Genomic DNA, 22138 nt, shown 5'->3' on the forward strand with positions numbered 1-22138 from the left:
CAGGTGGGAAAATCTGATCAGGTGATATGTCAGGGAAAGCCAACGGTAAAGAATAAGTATGACAGTAGCCACTACTTTTTGTTTTTTTTTTTTTTAAATAGAGATGGGGTCTCTCTGTTGCCCAGGCTGAACTCAAACTTTTGGACTCAAGCAATCCTCCCACCTCAGCCTCCCAAAGTGCTAGGATTTTAGGCTTGAACCACTGCACCCACCCCAATAGCCTCTACTTTTGGTTTTGCCCAGAATCCTTTATTTCAGCACATTTATCTTGTGCCAGCTGCTGTTTTTAGAGCTCCCCTACAAAGTTCATACTATTATTCCAATTTTACAGATGAGACTCAGAATACAACTTCCTTGCCAAGGTTGTACAGCTAGTGAGTGGCAGAGCCAAAACCTATGCCCGGGTCTGTTAGAGTCCTATGCTTGAGAGGATATGGTTCCATTTCCGATTGCTGTAACAAATTACCCCAAATGCCCCAGCACAAATATATTATGCTTCTGAAGGTTGTAGGTCAAAAATGGGTCAGTGTCTAGAGGCTGTAGGGGAGAATCTATTTCCTTCTCTTCTCTAGTATCCAGAGGTCACCTACATTCCTTGGCTTGTGGCTGCATCCTCCAGCTTCCAGGCCAGCGGTGTAGCATCTTTAAGTCTCTCTCTGTCTGTGACATCTGCTCCCATAATCACACCTTTTCCTACTCCAACCATTCTGCCTCCCTCTTGTGAAGACCCTTATGATCACATTGAGTCCACCTGGATAATCCAGGATAATATCATCATCTCACATTCCTTAGTCACATCTGCAAAGTCCTTTTGCCATGTAAGGTCACATACTCATAGGTGCTGAAGATTAGACGTGAGCATTTGATGGGAGGAGGGGCACCGTGCCGTGTGCTGGACTCTTAGCTATGATACTCTGTGGTCTCATATACGAAGAAATCGCATAAGTTGCTCTCCCTAGTGTATGCAGTCTCAGTGGGGATGGTATTAATCCCGAGGGGGCGAAAATTGGTTCTGTGGGGGAGGATGAACAAAACTGATTCCTTTTATGTACAGAGCACAGATACAGTACACAGATACACAGATACATGTCAGTGATATTACAATTTCATGAATGGGATTCACTTAGCTCTTAATGCATTACCTTGTCTAGTCCTGGATGTCACCTGTGAGGCCAGCGTGTCATCCCCACTTGCCCACTTGCCTTCTTTGCCCTGGCCGTCCACACTCTGCCTCCCCTTGCAACCCTCCCCAACACCTCAGCTCTGCTTGAGTGAGAAGATGACTCTGGGATCCCCCTTGAAAACATATGTGCCTTTAAAAACTGTGTTTTTGTTATTGAAGAACAAAATGTTAATTATATTACAGCAGCATTAGCTGTGCTCTCACAGAGCTTGGTTTTATGCTAATACTAGCCATCTGTCTCTTCAAGGGGGTCTTTTGCAAAGAAACAAATAGAAAACAACTATATTCTTAAGGTGGTAAAAAGCCTTTTTAGGTATTTCCTTCCCAGAATCTCTAGGCTTAGGCTTTCTCTTCTCTTTTTAGCTTTTGAGTGAAAAAGGTAACGAGCAGCCGTCATTCTCCTTTCTTACTGGTGGGAAAGTGATTGTTGCATATTAATAGGGGTTGTGGCACGTCCGTGGTGAAGTTTCACTAAATGGAACAGAGTATTCTCTTTCTAGGATGATTAATTTGGTCTGGCCTGACAGTGGCATGTGGGACTAAATGTTCTGTCCTTTCTAACTGCCTGATCTCTGAGACATGGGAGATTGAGTTTCTCCTTCACAATCCACCAAAGTTTGCATGTGAACAAAACCGGGGATCTCTGCACGCCACAGGAAGATGATGTGCTCAACTGCGAGGTGTGGTCCTACTTGAAGTTGTCTGATTCAATGAGATGCAATAAATTCACATACCACACTTACTAGGGGGAGGTCAATAGGTATCAGGTGACAGTCTCCTGAGGTCTCCCTCTCCTGGGCATATATGGGAGGAATGGGCTGACAGAATAGCTAAGAGGTGTCATCTCTTCACAAAACACCTCCCCATCACATTACTTTCTTTTATGCAGACTCCTCCTGCCCCCAGTGATGAATTCAGAGGAAGTAAAGGAACTGGTTGAGCAGAAGACACCCTTTCAACATAGCAAATGATCTTTCCCCCCATTCTTTATTAATTCATTATTTTTCTTTAGTTGATGTGAGCTGCTTTTGACTATACTGATTTTTTTTGTTGTTGTTGTTGAGATGGATTCTCTCTCTGTCTTTTACTCTGGAGTGTAGTGGCATGATCTAAGCTCAGCTCACTGCAACATCCGCCTCCCCAGGTTCAAGAGAGATTCTCCTTCCTCAGCCCCCTGAGTATCTGGGATTACAGACGTGTGTCACCACGCCCAGCTAATTTTTGCATTTTTAGTAGAGATGGGGTTTCACCATGTTGACCAGGCTGGTCTTGAACTCCCGACCTCAGGTGATCCACCCGTCTTGGCCTCCCAAAGTGCTGGGATTACAAGCGTGACCCACTGCGCCTGGCCAACTATGCTGATTTTTAAAAAACTTCATTGTACCTTAACAGCATTTACAAAAATCAGATTTATCTGATTGAAGTATAATTTACATACAATAAAATCCACCAACTTTAATAGCACAATTCAGTGCATTTTGACAAAATATGCAGTCATGTAACCTCCATCATGATGAAGATATAAAGCTTCTCCATCATTCCAAAGTTTCCTGATGTCCCTCTGCAGTGACTGCCTCAACGAGCCCCAGCCCCTGGCAACCACTGATCTACTTTCTATTACTACATTTGTGCCCTTTCTAGAATGTTATATACGTGGAATCATATAGTATGTTGCCTTTTCTGTCTGGCTTCTTTTTCTCAGTATAATAATTTTGAGATTCATCCATGCTGTTGCATTGATCAGTAATTCCTTCTTATTTATTGCTAAGGAGTATACCATCTGCTATAGCCTGAATGTGTCCCCCAAAATTCATATGTTGAAACTTAATTACCATGTGATCATATTAAGAGGTGGGGCCTTAAGGAGGTGATTAAGTTTAGAGGGCAAAGACCACATAAATGGAATTATAGACTTTATAAAAGGACTTGAGGGAACTAGCTAGTCCCTTTCATGTCCTTCTGTCGCTTCTGCCATATGAGGACACAGCATTCCTCCACTCTGGTGGGCACAGCAACAAGGTGCCATATTGGAAGTATAGAACAGGGCCCTCACCAGACACTGAACCTGCTGGTGCTTTGATCTTGGACTTCCCAGCCTCTAGAACTAAGAGAAATAAATTTCTACTCTTTATAAATTACCCGGTCTATGGTATTTTGTTATAGCAGCACAAACAGATCACGAGACCATTGTATGGATATACCCTAATTGGATTAACCGTTCTTCTAATGATAGATATTTTGCTCTAATACAAATAATTCTCCAGATATTTTTGGATTCAAACAAAAAAACTATTTGAAAAGGGTAGAGACAAATTGAGGATACTAATTTAAACAATTGTATTTTGGCAGAACAAGCACATAAGCCTCTCACCCAAAGTTTGCAAGTAAATGTGCTGGTCTTAGTGGCATTGCAGGTAAATCACATGGTATGCTGCTTTAACATCATTGACAACCTACTCCAAAACGGGACACTCAAATAATATCTAAAATTGGTGAGTTAAGCTAGAAATAGAACATAAGCAAAAACTGAGACATTTTGATTTTATTATTCATCATTACTTAAGATGAATAATAATCCCAGGCTTTCAAGAAAGATCTCTAATCCACATGGATTGTATTACTTAATGTTTGTTTAATATCAAATTCCCATGATGGCTTGCTCTTACTAAGAAAAAGCACTCTACACGATACATTTCTTTCTAGGAGGATACAGAATGTAATTTCATGTTTTATTTTAAAAGAGGTATTTTCCCTGACTGATATCTCTCACATTGTATCTAAAGACAAATAAAAGACTTACAAAGCATAAGGGATATAGGAAAGACTAGTTTTAACTTTTGATTTTAAAGTTCCAAAAGATATGTTAAGCAGAAATAATACAGTTAACTTCAAACAGCAATGGCAGTCTTTAAGTCAATTGACATTAAATCTAAGACAGAATAACTTTCCTTATGTATTTACCACATGCCAGACACTGTTCTGAGAGTTTTAGGAGTATTAACTTATTTAAACCATACAACAACTTAGAAGCTTGCTCTTATCATTATTATAATTCCCATTTTACAGATGACAGAACAAAGAAGCTCAGAAACCTGCCCAAGCTCACTTATTGGAGCCATGATTCAAATGTAGCATCCCAGCCTCTTTGGCTATTTGGTTAGCCACGGTACCATTGCTGCTTCTAAATAAGCCTTCATAGGAAATATTATTGGATGCCAATTGTATTAGTCTGTTCTCATGCTATTAATAAAGACATACCCAAGACTGGGTAATTTATAAAGGAAAGAGGTTTAGTGGACTCACAGCTCCACATGGCTGGGGAGACCTCACAATCATGGCAGATGACAAAGAAAGAGCAAAGGGATGTCTTACATGGCAGCAGGCAAGGGAGCATACGCAGAGGAACTCCCATTTATAAAACCACCAAATCTCGTGAGACTTATTCACTATCATGAGAACAGCATGGGAAAAACATGCCCCTATGATTCAATTACCTCCCACTGGGTCCCTCTCATGACACATGGGGATTATGGGAGCTATAGTTCAAGATGAGATTTGGGTGGGGACACAACCAAACTGTATCACCAATGAACTGTTTTAATTGTAATTTTTTTAAATAGGAAAAGTATAGATAAAAAGAAACCAAACAGTCACCTAGATTTCTATTTACATATTTTTCCAATGACTTTTCTATATCTATATACATATATGGATATACCAACAGAGATCAATAGAAATGTGCATCAAAAGACATGGTCAAAGAATTCTCTCTGAAAGACAAAAAAAGGCACTCAGAATTCCACTTTTATACCCCTTACAACTGCACTGAAAATTATAACTTAGCTAATAATCTTAGGAAAACAGCATGAGGACAATAATAAGCTTAAAAGGGGTAATCACTCTAAAGCAAGTTGCACAGGTTGAAGATGTAAATGAGTAACAGGCAAAATTGCTACCTTGGGATTAACTGGGACTCTTTACAAATTCTCCAGTGGTAGCTGAGGATGTTGAAAGCAAGACTGCCAGGTATGAGGGCGAGGTACAAATAACCCATGACTTGTAAATGTGTGTTTCTTTTCCCTTGTCATGTGCAGGTGTTCACACAGCAACTGCTATTTCAGACTGTTGTCCTCGGTTTCTCTTGCCTGTGTCCCTCCTTTCGGGAACATCTTTGTGATATACATACGTATATATGAAATATGCATACATATATGTATATCTCAAATATGTGCATATACATATGTGAGATATACACATATATGAGCTATACCTATGCATATGTATATCTATGTTAATACACATGCATATATATATACACATATATAAAACATAAATATATTACAGGTGAGAGAGGAAAGAAAAGAGAGAGTGAGACGGAGGATAGAGAGAAGGGTAGAGAGACAGGCTTTCTCAATCCCAACAATTTTTCCCTATTCATTCCCTGCCCTTGTACTCCATATTAAATATAAGAGGATAATTGAAAACAACCCGATTAAAAATTGGGCCAAAATGAGAATGTAAACTGGCATAGTCATTATGGGAAATAGTATGGAAGTTCCTAAGAAAGTTAAAAAACAAAACTACTATATTAGTCTGTTTTCACACTGCTGATAAAGACTGGGAAGAAGTTTCACACTGCTGATATCTGATACTGGGAAGAAAAACAGGTTGACTTGGACTTATAGATCCACATGACTGGGGAGGCCTCAGAATCATGGTGGGAGGTGAAAGGCACTTCTTACATGGCGGTGGCAAGAGAAAATGAGGAAGATGCAACAGTGGAAGCCCCCGATAAAACCATCAGATCTCACGAGACTTATTCACTACCGTGAGAACAGTATGGGGGAAACTGCCCCCATGATTCAAATTATCTCCCACTGGGTCCCTCCCACAACACATAGGAATTATGGGAGTGCAACTAAAAATGAGATTTGGGTGGGGACACAGAGCAAAACCATATCAACTACCATATGATTCAGCAATCCACCTCTGGGTATATATCTAAAAAAATGAAAGCAGGGTAGCTGTAGTCCCAAGTTCATTGCAGCATTATTCACAATAGCCAAGATATGGGAACGACCTATGTGTCCATCAGTGGATGAATGGATAAATAAAATATATATATGGACACACACATATACATGTGTATAAATATACACACACACAATGGAATATTCAGTCATACAAAAGAAGGAAATATTGGCATTTGCAACTTGAACCTGGAGGACTTTATGATAAGTGAAAGGAGTTAGACACAGAAAGGCAAATACTATATGATCTCACTTACATGTGGAATCTAAAAAAGTTGAATTCATAGAAGCAGAGAGTAAATGGTGATTACCAGGGGCTGAGGTCCAGGGAAAATTTTGGTCAAAGGGTACATACTTTCACTCATAAGATGAATAAGTTGCATGGTAAATATAAGTTAATAATACTGTTTTGCTCACTTGAAATTTGCCAAGAGTATATCATAAGGGTCCTCACCACACCCTACAACAAAAACAAAAAAGTAGCTATGTATGGTGAGGGATGTGTTGATTATATATATATATATATAATTTATAAATTATATAATAAATTTATAAATTATATATATAATATATATATAAAAATATACACACGCACACCCCATGGAATACTACTCAGCCATAAACATAACAAAATAATGTCTTTTGAAGCAACTTGGATGGAAATGGAGGCCATTATTCTAAGTGAAGCAACTTAAGAACAGAAACCAAATGCTGCATGTTCTCACTTACAAGTGGGAGCTAAGCTATGTGTATACAGGGTCATAGGGTAGTATAATGGACATTGGAGACTCCAAAGAAGGGAGGGTGGGAGTAGAATGAGGGTTGAAAATTACCTATTGGGTACAATGTACACTACTGGGGTAACAGGTACATTAAAAGCCCAGACTTTGCCACTATATAATCACATCCATGTAACCAAAAACCACTTTTACCCTAAAGCTATGAAATTTTTTTACAAAGAAACTTCTACAGAGCCCCTAATAGTTCAGATTCTCAGTCCCCAACCTTAGGGTGTTCTGAATAGCAGCTATGGGATGAGACTAGGGCACGGAAATTTTAATACATTCCCCAGGAAATTCTAAACCCTTTGGAACTAATGCTATAATATACCTCCTTCATTACTCAGGAAAGGAAACCGAAGCGCAGAATCTTATATGTGAATGAAAACACCCATAACCATAATATGATAATGATAGAAGCACTTATTATCTGTCAGGCACTGTAGTATGTGCTTTTGTTATATCAGATGCTTATGCTATAGGTACTGTTATTACTTCCGCTGTATGGATGAGGAGCCAGAGGTTCAGAGAGGTTGTGTAACTTGCTCAAGGTCACACAGCTAGTAGGTGGCAAAGCCAGCAGTCTGATTGCAGAGTTCTTACCCTCAACTACTGGGCTGTACTAGCTCTTCTTATATAATTTATATGTATCTGTCACATAGTAGAACCTGACCACTCTGAAAGCATTGAATATATAGTCTTATACTCCAGGATAAACTCAAATAGGTAAATATATGCCTCAGTTTTAACACTGCCCTCATGTGGACAAAATTCTGCTGTCTTGTATAATTTACCAGTTTCAGAGGAATTCATAAGTGCTGATAATGGCAGAGGCTGTGCACATTTTGGGGAAAGGAATATATGAAATATCACTGGGGACCATGTTAAATGTTTAATAAACAACCTCCTTTAATCCTCATAGCAATTCTCTGAGGTAGGTACTTTTATCCTCATTTTACAGATGAGAAAACTGAGGCTGAGAAAAGCAGATGTCTTGTGCCAGGTCACACGGCCAGTCATCTGCAGGGCAGGGATTGCAACCTAGGCCTGCCAATCTTCATGTTTTCACTCTATTGCTTTTATCTTATCTGCTGTAACTCCTCAGTCTCCCCCAGCTGTCAGAAGCTCAGAAGAGATCCATTGTTTGGCTGAATCATATCGCCCCAAAAGTTGCTGAAGTCCTAACCCCCTGTGAATGTGACCTTATTTGGAAACAGAATCTTTGCAGATGATCAAGTTAAGATGAGGTTATTAGAGTGGGCCCTAATCCAGCATGACTGTTTTCATATGATGAAGGGGAAATTTAGATGTGCATAGAGGGAAGATGGCATGAAGATGCAGGGAGAAGATGGCCATCCACAAGCCGATGAGAGTGGCATGGAACATGTTCTCCCTGATGATCCTCAGAAGGAACCACTGCTGCTGAGAACTTTATTTTGAACTTTTGGCCTTCAGCACTGTGAGACAATACATTTCTGTTGTGTAAGCCACCCGTGCATGGTAGCCCAAGGAACAAATGCAAGTGTTTTCAAAGTGAACCTGCAGCTTCAACCCTCTCATTTTTTTTTTTTTTTTTCCACCATAAACAGCACCTGCAGACCCTCCTTCCCCATGAGAGGATAGCTGCCCTTCCCAGAGTGCCCTTCCCACCGACCTTCCTCGAAGTGCTGAACTGTGTGGGTCGACATCACCACCGGAACCCCGTTCTGAGCAGAGGCGTTGTCCTGAAACAGACCACGTGACATTGTGAGACAAATCTTAGGGGGCAAAATCAGAAGAACTCAAGGAAGAACCTCGAAGATACAAGGATGTCTCACAAAAATTAAACTTAACTTAAAGGCTGTGTTTCTAGAAGCTCCCCAGCTTTCTATCACACCTCGGAGAACAAAATAACTCACTCCAAGAGTGGACTCCAGTTATTATGAGAGCACAGCATGGTGCCTCAGCTCAGGGGATCACTCCCTCACAGGAAGCTCTGACCCCTCGCACGGAGGGCACCCCAGGCTCAAATGGGCACTTGTCAAGTCAGGGGTGGAGCACGAGTTTAATATGCTGATTCTGACACCTTTTAGGTTATCCTCACTCCACTGTCTTGCACACACAGACACAATCAATCAGCAGCCAGGACTTTTTAGTCAACACACTTGTCAAATACAGGAAGTTTTTTTTTTTTTTTTTTTTTTCCTGCTGATGCCCCTTTAATGGTTACTACACTACCTTGTAAATCTCTGCTTCTGGTTCATTCTCTTGGTCTTCAACTCTTTGGGGAACGCTCATTTGGTTACCCATTGCTCCTATAATGGAGAGAAAGAGAGGAAGAGAGAAAGAAATCAAAACCAAACGAAACTACATGCGATACGAAGGTGCAGAGGCCTGGCAAGTTGCCCATGGCTGTATTATCATCAGCTGAGATCAGAACAAATTGCTTGTATTAGTCCGTTCTCACACTGCTATGAAGAAATACCCGAGACTGGGTAATTTATAAAGAAAAGAGGTTGAATTGACTCATGGTTCTGCATGGCTGGGGAGGCCTCAGGAAACTTACAATCATGGCAGAGGGCACCTCTTCACAGGGTACCAGGAGAATGCGTGCGAGCTGGGGAAATGCCAGATGCTTATAAAATCATCAGATCTCGTGAGACTCACTCAGTATCATGAGAACAGCATGGAGGAAACTGCCCCAATGATCCAGTTATCTCCACCTGGTCCCACCCTTGACGTGGGGATTATGAGGATTACAATTCAAGATAAGAGTTTGCGTAGATGGCTCAAGCCTGTAATCCCAGCACTTTGGGAGGCCGAGACGGGCGGATCACGAGGTCAGGAGATCGAGACCATCCTGGCTAACACAGTGAAACCCCGTCTCTACTAAAAAATACAAAAAAACTAGCGGGGCGAGGTGGCGGGCGCCTGTACTCCCAGCTACTCGGGAGGCTGAGGCAGGGGGGGGGCGGGAGGCGGGAGGGGGGAGCTGGCAGTGAGCTGAGATCCGGCCACTGCACTCCAGCCCAGGCGGCAGAAAAACCAAAAAAAAAAAAAAAAGAGTTTGCGTAGAGACACAGCTCAACTATATCATTGCTTATATTTATTTTGGGGAATAGAAATGAGATTTTGGACTCATCTATTCAAAAGAATTAAAGTTAAATGCAGTCATAATTTTCAGTTGCATTTCACTGATAGGGGGAAATATTTATCATTATGAAAAGTGTATTCAGTGTAGATAGCATTTTTTTCTCTCTTAGCTAGAGTCACAGCTATTAAGATTTTAGAATGAGGGTAATTGAAATAATAATTTTTAGCTTTTTCTGATTCTCAAACTAAATTAATTCCCCTATTAAAACCTTTTACACTACTGCCTTTTTTTTTTTTTTCATAGCATTTAGCAGGGTTTGTAATTATATACTTACTTGGGTATATCTTCATGCTTTCATTGATTTAACACATATGGTCATGTGTCACTCAAGGGGGAGGAAATGGTCTGAGAAATGCATCGTTAGACAATTTGATGGTTGTGTGAACATCATAGATGGTATAGACTACTACACACCTAGGCTGTATGGTATAGCCTATTGTTCCTAGGCCACTAACCTGCACAGTGTGCGACTACATTGAACACTTGGGGAAACTGTGACACACTGGGAAGTATTTGTGCACCTAAACATATCGAAACAGAAAAAGTACAGTAAATACGTAATATTATAATCTCATGCGACCACTAAGTGTATGTGGTCCATCATTGACTAAGGTATCATTATGCAGCGTATGACTTGTCTATTGAGCACAGCTATGCGAGGCACTAGGGTTACAGCTGTGAATTAAACACGCAAGGCCCTCTGACTTCACAGAGCTGAAATATGCTACACAGGGAGAGAGTTAACATATGAACAATAAATCCACAAATGAGGTCATTTCTGATAGTTCAAGGCAGCATGGCACAGTGGTTATGAGCACAGACTCTAGAGCAAAACTGTCTGGGCATGAATCCTCTCTCTGCCCCTTGTGGCTGTGTGTGCTTGGGAGAGTTGATTAGCCTCACTGTGCCTCATAAGACTGCTATAAGGACCCAATGAGTTAATGCTTGTGACCTGGTTAGAACAATGTCTAGCTCATGTTAAGCAAAACATATGTGCTTATTAAACAAAAACGCATAGGGTTCTAAGTTGTGAATAAAAGTAATTTTTTTTTGAGATGGAGTCTCTCTCTGTCGCACAGGCTGGAGTGCAGTGGTTCAATCTCAGCTTACTGCAACCTCCGCCTCCTGGGTTTCAACGATTCTCCTGCCTCAGCCTCCTGAGTAGCTGGGATAACAGGTGCGTGGCACAACACCCGGCAATGTTTTTTTTGTATTTTTAGTAGAGACGGGGTTTCACCATGTTGGCTGGGCTGGTCTCGAATGCCTGACCTCATGTGATCCACCCGCCTTGGCCTCCCAAAGTGCTGGGATTACAGGCGCGAGCCACTGCGCCCCGTTGAATACAAGTAATTAATAACATCACGTGAGATGGGATCATATGGGAGATGGCAGGTTGTGGCAATGCTGGGTAGGATGGTTCTGAAATGACCATTAATGTGGTTATTGTCCCATAGGTGAAGGGCAAAGTTGAGTATTTATGTCTCCCTTCCAAAAGAAATGGTAAGCACCCTGAGGTCAAAGGCAGTGTCTACCTTCACCCAATTTTGTATCTCCTAATCTTAGCAGTGTGTTTGCATTTATTGGGAGCTCAATTATTATTAGTCAATGGAGGGAATAACCATTGATAACATCTCTCACATATGAGGCACAGACCTAGGTACACGACCACATCATCACCAAACCTCTGAAGAGCTTTGTTATAATGATGATGATAACAGGAAATCATTACTCAGCATGTTCTCAATTCCAAGCTCTAATTTCTGAGTGCTTCACCTGTATTGTCTCATGTAGTCCTATAGCGTTCCTGTGTGATAGAGGCATCATGATTTCATTCTTCATACGAGGAAGCCGAAACTCAAGGGGCTTAAATTATTTTCCAAAGGTCACCCAGTTAATGAGCAAGTTTCAAACACAGTCTGGCTGTGCTCCTAACCCCCGGAATGTTCTGCATATTACTAGCTTTCCTTAAAAAGGTGGAATGGAGCCTCCAAGACTCACCAAGGACAAACATCCAGTGAGGAACTGACTCCTAATATATCCGATCCCTACACAAGAACCCTTGCAGCCACTCCAAAGGCCTGCTGTCTGGCCACCTAAAGTTCTCTTGCACACATAATTCCAATGTAGCCCATCTCCAAAGACCTAGCTTCTGGCTTATCTGCTCCAGTGGCTCTTGGAATAAAAATTAGGACTTTTGATTTCTGGCTGAAAGGAGCCAATGAATCACCAGGATTCTTGTGGATCTCTCGCCTTTGGTGTGAGTTTATACTCCCTGGTAGTAGACGCGTTGAGCAATTGGATATTGAGGAGGCCAAACAAAAGGTCGTGGATCTCACCATGTGTTCTCTTGCAGGAATTTAATACATAACCACATCTGGGGATTTTATATGTCTTCTGATCATACCACATGATAAAGCTGAGCACTGCTAAAACATATAGGACACTTGTTGTTTTGTACTCTTTTCTATTTATAAAAATCCATGACTCAAACCCTTGCATCAGATCATCACTTCTCTCTGTTAATGGGACAATAACATTGAATCCTCAAGACCAGGGTTGGCAAAGAACAGCAGAGGCCAGATTCAGCTCACTGCCTGTTTCAGTAGGCCAGTGAGCTAAAAATGAGTTTTAAATTTATAAATGGTTGGAAAAAAAATCAGAAGAATCATAGAATGTGACACATGAAAATTATATGAAAGTCAAATCTCAGCATCCATAAATAAAGTTTTGCTGGAAGATAGCCATGCCCTTTTATTTGTATATTGTCTGTGATGGCTTTCATGCTATAATGACGGGGCTGAGTACTTGCAACAGAGACCTATGGCCTGCAAAGCCTAAAATATTTACTATCTGACTCTTTACAGAAAGTTTACCGGGATTTGAACCTACTATGTATAAAAACAATGATGACAACTCTAAAAAATCATAGAAATGATAGAGTAATAACAATGACAACATTTGGTGAGTGCTTATCATCTGTTGAGAAACTGTTCTAAGAGCTTTATTTGCAGTAAAACTAATTTGCTCTTTGCAGCAATTCAACAAGGCAGAGGTATTGTTATTATTTCAATTTTGCTGGTGTAGAAACTGAGGCATGCAGGTTAAATGTCTTGGTCAAGGATACACACAAACACGTTCATAAATGCAAATGCGAGAATATATATACACAAAGTATCTATCTAAATTCAGCTTTTAACAACTTTTAAAATTATTTTAACAGTAGGTTTACAAGCTTTATTTTAAAGTTCTTCCCATTTAATGTAAATTCAATCCTAACAGAGCTACTTTGAATCAACGCTGGAGGTTTTGAAAAATCTTGGAGCTGGAAGATGCGTGGTGTATGGACGTAGGAGAGAAGCTTTTTCTTCTCACAGAGTTGGGGTTACATTATTCTGATCATTGCACATCCTAAGTAGCCTCTCGGCCACTTCAAGGTGAAGGGGACTGAAAGAAGGAAAATCTAATGGCGTGTCTTTTTCAGTGATAACCTGGATTCAGATATTGTCACTTTCCACTAGCAGTTATAATGCATGTGTTGCTAAATTGCTCCTGCCTGTCCGTCAACCTTTTAAGGAACAGGATTTATCTGGGTGGGACAAAAGCAAAAGGTTACTGCCATCTGTTGGCTGACGTCAATATTAGCAGAAGTGAATTTATTCAGACTACAGGACTAGGTCCAAACAACTGGGAGGACTGAAAGAAGTATTTTGATGTTTTGCAATGAAGTCTTCTGTTAACAGTTGGCAAGAAGATGGCAACTCTTTCAGTGCCAGTGCCCCAAAGGTCCTGGAACTCGTAATAATGATACCATATATGACTTGTATGAAGAGCTTGCGGTGTGCCACCCCAGCGCTGAAGCTCTGTGTAGACACCAGTGCAGCACACAGGATGGGAACGTGGGCTCTGGAGTTTGGAATCTCCGAGCATTACTGAGCCTCGCTGGGCCTCAGTTTCCTCATCTGTAAAAATCGGGATAATTGTAGCCTCCATCTCAAGGGGCTGGTATGAGAATCAAACCAGTGAATAGAAGCAAAGTGCCCTGAACAGGGTCTGGCACATAACGAGCATTGTGCAAGTGTTAGCACGAATAGGACTCTCCCCGATATGATCTTTGCTCTTTGAAGCCCGTTTCTCCCACAGGTGCCTGGTAGTGAGACTCTACTGAGGAATCCGGCAATATTTCTGATTCCCGTGATCCTCTCACCAAAAAGTCAAGTTGGGGCCCTGGAATTTGTATTTTTAGCAAATGCCCCAGTGATTCTCACAGTATGAAAAACACTGTGATGGTGAAACCATCTTCAAGGCTTTTCCAGGAATGAGGATGTTCTAGGACACGGGACTCTTTATGTTACAACTGGAAAATCCTGGGCAAACCAGAATGACTTACATGGAGACTTTTTTAAAAATCCCCATTTAATAGATGGGAAAACTGAGGCTCAAGGCAGTTCAGACAGTAATTTTTGTCTGTAATAGTTTTCTCCCATTTCCCAAAAAAAGAAAAGTAAATCAGATAGAGTTTTTCGTGATAAACATACAAGCGAAAGAGCTAGCTTTCATTTTTGAAAAAGAAAAAGTTTGAATGGGGTGTTAAAATGCCCTTTTTTTCATGAACTGATTATATGAGTGTTTCGTCTTTATGACCTTATTTGACATTAAACATACTAAGCTCTGGTGGGTGGAGGGGTGTTGCTTTTGAAATTAGACTTGTGTTTGAGGGTGTGGCACTTTGCCACTGGGGGTTGATTGTGGGGGATCAGATGAGAAAGCCCCTCCACTTCCCCGCCTCCTGCCTGTATCCTGGGGGCCTGTCCCCAGAGTCCCCAGACGGGGCTGCAAGTGAGAACCTCCTGCAGAGTTCTGAGATCTCCATGCCCAGGCCCCAGCCAGACCGAGGACAGCAGATTCTCTGGGGTGGGGCCGGGCATCGGGGTACTTTCAAGATCTCTAGGTGGTTTCCATGGCTGAGAGCCCCTGTTCTGGATATTTCTGGGGTGAGAGAACGAGTGTCTCCTGGGGTCAGAACTCTCCTGGCTGCTGCCTACCCTGACCTAGACAACCAGGCCCAGGGATTCTCAGACTGAGGAACAGCTCAGGCTTCGGGGTCCACAGACCACTGACACCCAGGCATCTGAATACACTCATAACTTTTCTAGGGGCACTGCTTTGCTGGCGCACTGTTTTGTCCGCTTGCAAATCAAGAGAACTGTCCTGGGTCTCCAGTTTCCCTTCCTCCAGAACTGGCGGGCGGGGCAGGCTTTGCAGCTGGTTGCTCAGAAGCAAGCCCGCATGCCCCGAGCATGCCCCGCAGAGGCTGCCCGAGTCGAGCGGTCACGCCCTCCTGCATCTCTGGGGCTCCCCTCTCTCCTCTTGAGAACAAGAGCTCTGCAGTGAGACAGGCCTCTGTAAAATCCCACCATCATGGGGCTTTGGGCAAAGCACTTGACCCCTCTGAACGTATCTTTCTTGTGGAAAATGACGGTATTCATAATGCTGACAATAATAAACACATTTGGAGTGTTTTCTCTGTGCTGAACAGCTCTGATTTGCATATATTTGCTTCTCTTGGTCCTCCCAACAACCCTCTGGGTTAGGTACTTTTATTTTCCCAGTTGTCTGATGAGAAACCGGAGCACAGAGGTTGAGGCATGTCCTGACACATCGTGGTACCGTGGGGAGGGGTCAAGGTAATGAGAAAGTGCCTGGCAGGGCACGCACCTAGTAGGTGTTAGTGATATACATGTCCCAAACTCAACTCATGATGGTTCGACTGACAGTATTTCAACTTTATGATAAGTATCTATCTATCTATCTATCTATCTATCTATCTATCTATCTATCTCTCTATCATCTAATTTATCTATCTCACACACACACACACTATAGAAATAGATGCCATATTTACAATGTCTAGGGTATTTTATTTTGGTCCCAATTTTCCAAGACTGTATATCTGTATTTCGTATTTTGGCTCTTGTCCTATTCCTTGATGACTTCCATTGCTTTGCTAAACGCTTTCTCTTTGGAAATGTGCTGTTCTTTGTTTCTCCCTCACAGTAAGTGGAGCACAGTGTTTCTGGAGCCAGGAGCGATTTCTGCCCCCAAGGGGCATTTGGAAATGCCTGCTTGCAGTTTTGATTGTCACGGTTCAGCTTTGGGGGGCGTGCACTGGCATCCGGTGGGTAGAGGCTGGGGATGGTGCTGCAATGCCCAGGACCGCCCCCTTCCCCCAGTGAAGAATTGCCTGCTTTGCTGAGGGTCGCTTGTGCTGGTATTAAGAGACCCTGGTCTAGCTCCCGGACTTGGGGATTTTCTCCTTATGTTGACAGCCAGGTGTCACCTAGGGATCTGCATTTCTGAAAAGCACGTGAGCAAATTCATCCGTGGTGGTGAAATAGCGCAAGCCCTCTGCGTGGGCTCCCCTCTGGCTCACACTGGCCATGTGCGTAAGCCCGGCTCCTTGTCTGAGAAGGAAGGGGTGGAAGGAAGGACCATAATAGATTCCTTGCATGGAGCTCCTGTGAAGATTAGAAGGGTGTGGCCCATGTGTTGTATGACTGGGTGGCTGGTGCACAGCAGTTGAGGAATAGAGATAAGCTGTTCGTATAAGCAGTAAATAAAATGGGCCATACATTAGCAGTAATAACAGCTAACATTTCTGTAGTGCCCACCTTATGCCAGGCATTGCTCTGAACGCGTCTCTATGTTAACTCTACATCCTCATCAGAGCCCTATGAGGCAGGCATCTTTATTGTCCCCATTTTACAGATGCAGAACCTGAGCCCAGGGTACTCAAGCTCCTCACTTAAGATCATGCTATGGATTCGTGTTGGATTCGTGTTGAAACCCTAACGTGCAATATGACTGCACTTGGACATATGGCCTCTAAGGAATCAAGGCTAAATGAAATCAGAAGGGTGGACCTTCATCTGATAGAATTAGTGTCATTATAAAAAGAGACATCAAAGAGCACTTTCTCTCTCTCTCTCAACGGTGTGAGGACACAGCAAGAAGGCAGCTGTTGGCTAGCCAGGAAGAATGGTCTCACCAAGAATGCATCAGCCAGAACCTTGATCTTGGACTTCCAACCTCCAGAACTGTAAGAAAACAAATGACTGTTGTTTAAGCCACCTAGTCTATGGTATTTTGGTTACCGCAGCCCAAGCTGACTAATACAGAGCATCTTCTAGTAAGTGGGAGAATCAGGACTTAAACCTCGCAAACTCAAGTCGAGAGTTTAGACTCTTAACTTTCTACTTTCTATACTTTATACTATCTCTTCTGCTGTATAAGTGATGTTATAATTTTATGAACTATTTATATGTAATACAATAGAACATGGAATATAAAATATTTCTTGTATATTCATTCTTGAAACGAGAAAATTATAACTAGGCAAGGAATATATATGGTACAATCTAAAGTGAGGATTAGGCTGGGCGCTGTGGCTCATGCCTGTAATCCCAGCACTTTGGGAGGCTGAGGTGGGTGGATCACTTGAGGTCAGGAGTTGGAGACAATCCTGGCCAACATGGCACAACCCTGTCTCTGCTAAAAATACAAAAATTAGCCAGATGTGGAGGCATAATGCCTGTAATCCCAGCTATTCGGGAGACTGAGGCAGGAGAATCGCTTGAACCCGGGAGGCGGAGGTTGCAGTGAGCTGAGATCGCACCACTGCATTCCAGCCTGAGCAACAGAACAAGACTCTGTCTCAATAAATAAATAAATAAAATAAAGTGAGGATTGAATAATTGAAGAGTCATTGATAATCACTGTAAGGATATAGCACCAGGGCTTGGCAGTACTCAGGTAAGTAAATGTTAGTTATTGCTAATGTTATTCATTTAGCTTATTATTGTTATAATTGAGTTAGCTCTGTGTTCTGATCCATGAGTGAATCGGCCTCACGGAAGCTGCCCTCAAATCCCTCCTCTTCTACGCAGTGATAGATGTTCCATGTCGCCTCCTTGTAGTTACAGATTAACAGTAGGCCCTCCTCCTGGAAACAGGCCAAACGCCAAACCCCATGAAAGCTGGCCTGGAGAAAGCACTTCTGAAATGTCATTGCCAGCAGGCAGCTAGATGACTGTTAAATGGAAGGGAAGGTGGTTTTGAAGGGTGGAATGGTGACAGAATTAGTCACCAAGTAAACAAGCAACACCTTCGATCAATGCAATGGAATGTAGGTAACCCAGGGGCCCTCCTCATCGCTCAGCTGAGGGTGATGCCGACATGGCGAGGCTGGCACACCCAGCAGAACCAGCCCTCTGCCCCCAAGGTCAGTAAAGACCTTGCAGGAGGAAAGAACAGACCCGCTTTGCCTGCCCCACAGTCCTGCAGCTCCTTGTGTGTGCTCGCACGGTGCTAGGAACACGGTAGCTATTACCAGGAGTGCCATGTACAGTGCTACAGGTTGCCTCCTGCACAAGGGGACATAGGCGACTGAAATCCAGTCATCACTGTACTGCTGAAGCCCTGATTCCTGGTATGGAACTTTGTGGGTCCGGGGGCAGCGGTGCCTTTATCGAAATTACCTTGGGTGTTTTAGGGCTGCTTGGTGATTGATGTTTTGCTCTTGGAGTACTTAATCATGTTTGCACAAATGGGTGGTAATCCCAAAAATCTTAGAGCTCACTCTCATAGTCTTATTATTGCACCAAACAATTTTTTTTTTTTTTTTGAGACGGAGTCTCGCTCTGTCCCCCTGGCTGGAGTGCAGTGGCGCCATCTCGGCTCACTGCAAGCTCTGCCTCCCGGGATCATGCCATTCTTCTGCCTCAGCCTCCTGAGTAGCTGGGACTACAGGCGCCCGCCACCACGCCCGGCTAATTTTTTGTGTTTTTAGTAGAGACGGGGTTTCACCGTGTTAGCCAGGATGGTCTCGATCTCCTGACCTTGTGATCTGCCTGCCTCGGCCTCCCAAAGTGCTGGGATTACAGGCATGAGCCACTGCGCCCGGCCACCAAACATTTTTAAATGCATGATAATCGCAGGTAATGTTAATTGGAAGCTTACTATGTGCCAGGCAGCACCAGGGTGAGCATAGCAGGGCACAAAATGCAGGAGGGCAACCATCTCCGGTGCAGAATCGACAGCAGAGAGTGAGCACCTCCCTGCATTTTATCTCCCAGGTGCTCACTGGCAGAATAAATCCCATTATTCCCTGATTGCACAGACAAAGAAACCAAGGCTGAGCAATGCATCCCCTCCTCTCACGAATGGCACCTCCACGAGAGTAGGCACCTTGCTAGTCCTACCTGCCCAAGAATAGCAGTCAGAAAGCTACAGAGAGGCACACCTGGGGTTTGAACCTGGGTCTATGTGACTCAGGCACTTAAATCCTGAACCGCTTCATGGCAGGGCACTTGGCTTGAAGAGAAGCTGCAGACACAGAGACAATCAACTCACATCTAATACTCGAGCAGGACAGATGGGCCTGCATGGTGCAAAGGTCCCTCCGCCCCTAACCCGAAGCCTTTTTCAGTTCCTCTCCCTCCACGTCTCTGGTCATGGTAAAGCAGGCAGAACCCATGGGCTTTAACGGGCCCGTTGCTTTTCCCAAAGTCCATGCCTTTTTCCTAAAATCAAAACCCTTCTACGTTCCAGAACTCTTTGGAAAAAAAGAATCTTCTATGATTTGGGACATTGGTTTGTTCCCCCACCCTGGCTTAAATGAAAAGCTACTTTAGCATGCCCCGCCCCGTCTGTCGTCTTTATTCAGGAGGAAGCGCCCTCTGCAGACCCTGAGTATATACACCCAGGATCTGAAGCCGCTGCGATCCGCTCAGGATCCCCACAAGGCTGAGGTGGATCAGACCCTGGATTTGGGGGGAGCAATGTAAGGGACGCCGAAAAGCTCAGTCATGGAGATGAATAGTATTTTAACATGAAATTTATGAAAATCAAAATTAACGCTGTTCCTGATCTTATCTTTCCCTAACATGTTCGTAGTTTGTTCATCATGGGTGTCTCGCCACTAATTTTGACTTCTAAAAATGTTGTGTGGGCCGGGCGCGGTGGCTCATGCCTGTAATCCCAGCACTTTGGGAGGCCGAGGCGGATGGATCACAAGGTCAGGAGATTGAGACCATCCTGGCTAACATGGTGAAACCCCGTCTCTACTGAAAATACAAAAAAAAATTAGCCGGGCGTGGTGGCGGGCGCATGTAGTCCCAGCTTCTAGGGAGGCTGAGGCAGGAGAATGGCGTGAACCCAGGAGGCGGCGGAGCTTGCAGTGAGCGGAGATCGCGCTGCTGCACTCCAGCCTGGGCGACAGAGCGAGACTCCGTCTCAAAAAAAACAAAACAAAACAAAACAAAAAAAACATTGTGTTAACATACCATTTATCTCCATGACAGAGTTTTTGGGCATCCCTTAAATTTCCTGCCCAAGGTGACAGTCTCACTGGCTGCACCCTCATCCCAGGCCCGACTGGACTCCAGTTCCACAGCGTCCTTTCCATGAGACCTTGGAACCAGGTCCAGGTCCCTCTTCACCCAGCCTCATGTTCCTAGTTGTAAAATGGAGATGATGGTAACAGCAAAAACAAGAACCACAGCTAAGAGTTACTAACTGCATAGGTATTTACGTACAGTAGTCCTCTCAGCCCTTTGATCTCAGTACTGTTATTAGGTTCATTTTACAGATGAGGAAACTGAGGCCCAGAGGGCTGAGGGAACCTGCTCCAGGGCACCCAACCAGCCCGGGGTGGAGCTGGAGCTGGTATCTGGCCGTGTGGCTCCAGAGCACCTGCATTCTAATCGCAATGACTCTTCCAGGCAGGAAACTGGTTCAGGGGGACATGTAAACATCAGAGGTCCTGCAGCCGGGATTTGAATCAGCAGCTGTCTCACAGGGTGGTCTTGAGCATGAAATAAGATTCACAAAAGGCAGTCCACAAGTCCTTTTTCTTATCTCCCTACTTATTTAGGCAATGCCTAAGGTGAAGGCTCAGATTCCACTCAGCTGTGGGGGATTCTTGCCCTGATGGATCCCCAAATCACACAGCCTATCCCTCCATCCACTGACTTCTCCCCAAGTCCTGTGCTTGAAAAGACCCTCAATGGTTCCACCAAATAGGAGCTATTTATGTGGCTATGTGCCTGACACTGACCACATTGTCATTTGCTCCTTGTAAAGCTAAGAACTTTGAGATGAGTGCCATCTTTGTGTTCATTACACAGATAGCGAAACTGAGGCTTACACACATCCAAGGCCACACAGTGAACAGAAGGCAGAGCTGGGATCAAACTTGACCCTCTCTGACCCCTGGCCTCTATATGACACCGTCTACCACTAACAGCAAACTCTCCAGCCATGCCTAAAGGATCTGAAAGCAGTTACCTGCTGAGCCCCTGTGGGAGTATCTTCAGTCCCCTGGTGTCCCCTGGAGCTGCTCCTGCACAGGGTCCTGGGTCTCCAGTGCGTGCTGTCCAGTGCTGAGCTGTTGGTGGAGCCTGGCTCCCTGCACTTTGCTTCCTTGTGCAGAGCCTGCTGGCTGAATACACAGAGCAGGGCAAACACAAGCCTGGGTGGAGTCCTCCCTTCTCCGCCGACCGTCCTGCAGAAACAGGTTCTCTTCCTGATGTGGGGCTGCCCTCCCAACTCCAATAAAAACTGAGCACCTGACTCCTCTGGCATTAATGCCTCCCTGGCACCCCAAGTATTCTATCCAGTGCCCCTCACCCACTGAGGCTGCCGGGTTGACCTGGGTAGGCAGTTTCCTTCCCCAGTAACCGTAGGTCATGGTCAGAGCAGGGAAAACACGTTCTGTGAGATTTTGCAGTTCCGTCTGCCTTTTACCTTCATTTACTTCAGAACACCACCTCCACCACCACCTAACCACCTAACTGGAAGGAAATAGCTTCTCATCCACTCGACTACCCCTAGTCGTGTAAACCTTACTCCCAAAGGGGTTTGGACACCAGAAATCAGGTCACCTCAGGTTGGTTTACTGCTCTGGAGACATACCGTGGTGTTGGAAAGGGCATGCTTTTTCTTTGCAGGCCAGAAA

At 43.7% G+C, this 22138-nt stretch overlaps 1 protein-coding gene across 11 annotated transcripts in view; it reads right to left on the minus strand.

The window, feature by feature from the left end:
- BCAS1 (breast carcinoma amplified sequence 1) overlaps positions 1-21866 on the minus strand; it is a 128585-nt gene extending 106719 nt beyond the window's left edge. For all 11 annotated transcript variants that reach the window (XM_031656856.1, XM_031656854.1, XM_009215919.3 and 8 more), the window contains exons 1-3: positions 21469-21866; positions 9210-9286; positions 8647-8716 (exon numbers count right to left, since the gene is read on the minus strand). In XM_031656856.1, the coding sequence (XP_031512716.1) occupies positions 8647-8716; positions 9210-9281 (142 nt within the window). In that variant the 5' untranslated portion in view covers positions 9282-9286; positions 21469-21866. The remainder of the gene's footprint in view (positions 1-8646; positions 8717-9209; positions 9287-21468) is intronic.
- Positions 21867-22138: the final 272 nt, after the last annotated feature.

The sequence above is a fragment of the Papio anubis genome, chromosome 16 (assembly GCF_008728515.1).
Source record: "Papio anubis isolate 15944 chromosome 16, Panubis1.0, whole genome shotgun sequence".
Classification (NCBI taxonomy): domain Eukaryota; kingdom Metazoa; phylum Chordata; class Mammalia; order Primates; family Cercopithecidae; genus Papio; species Papio anubis.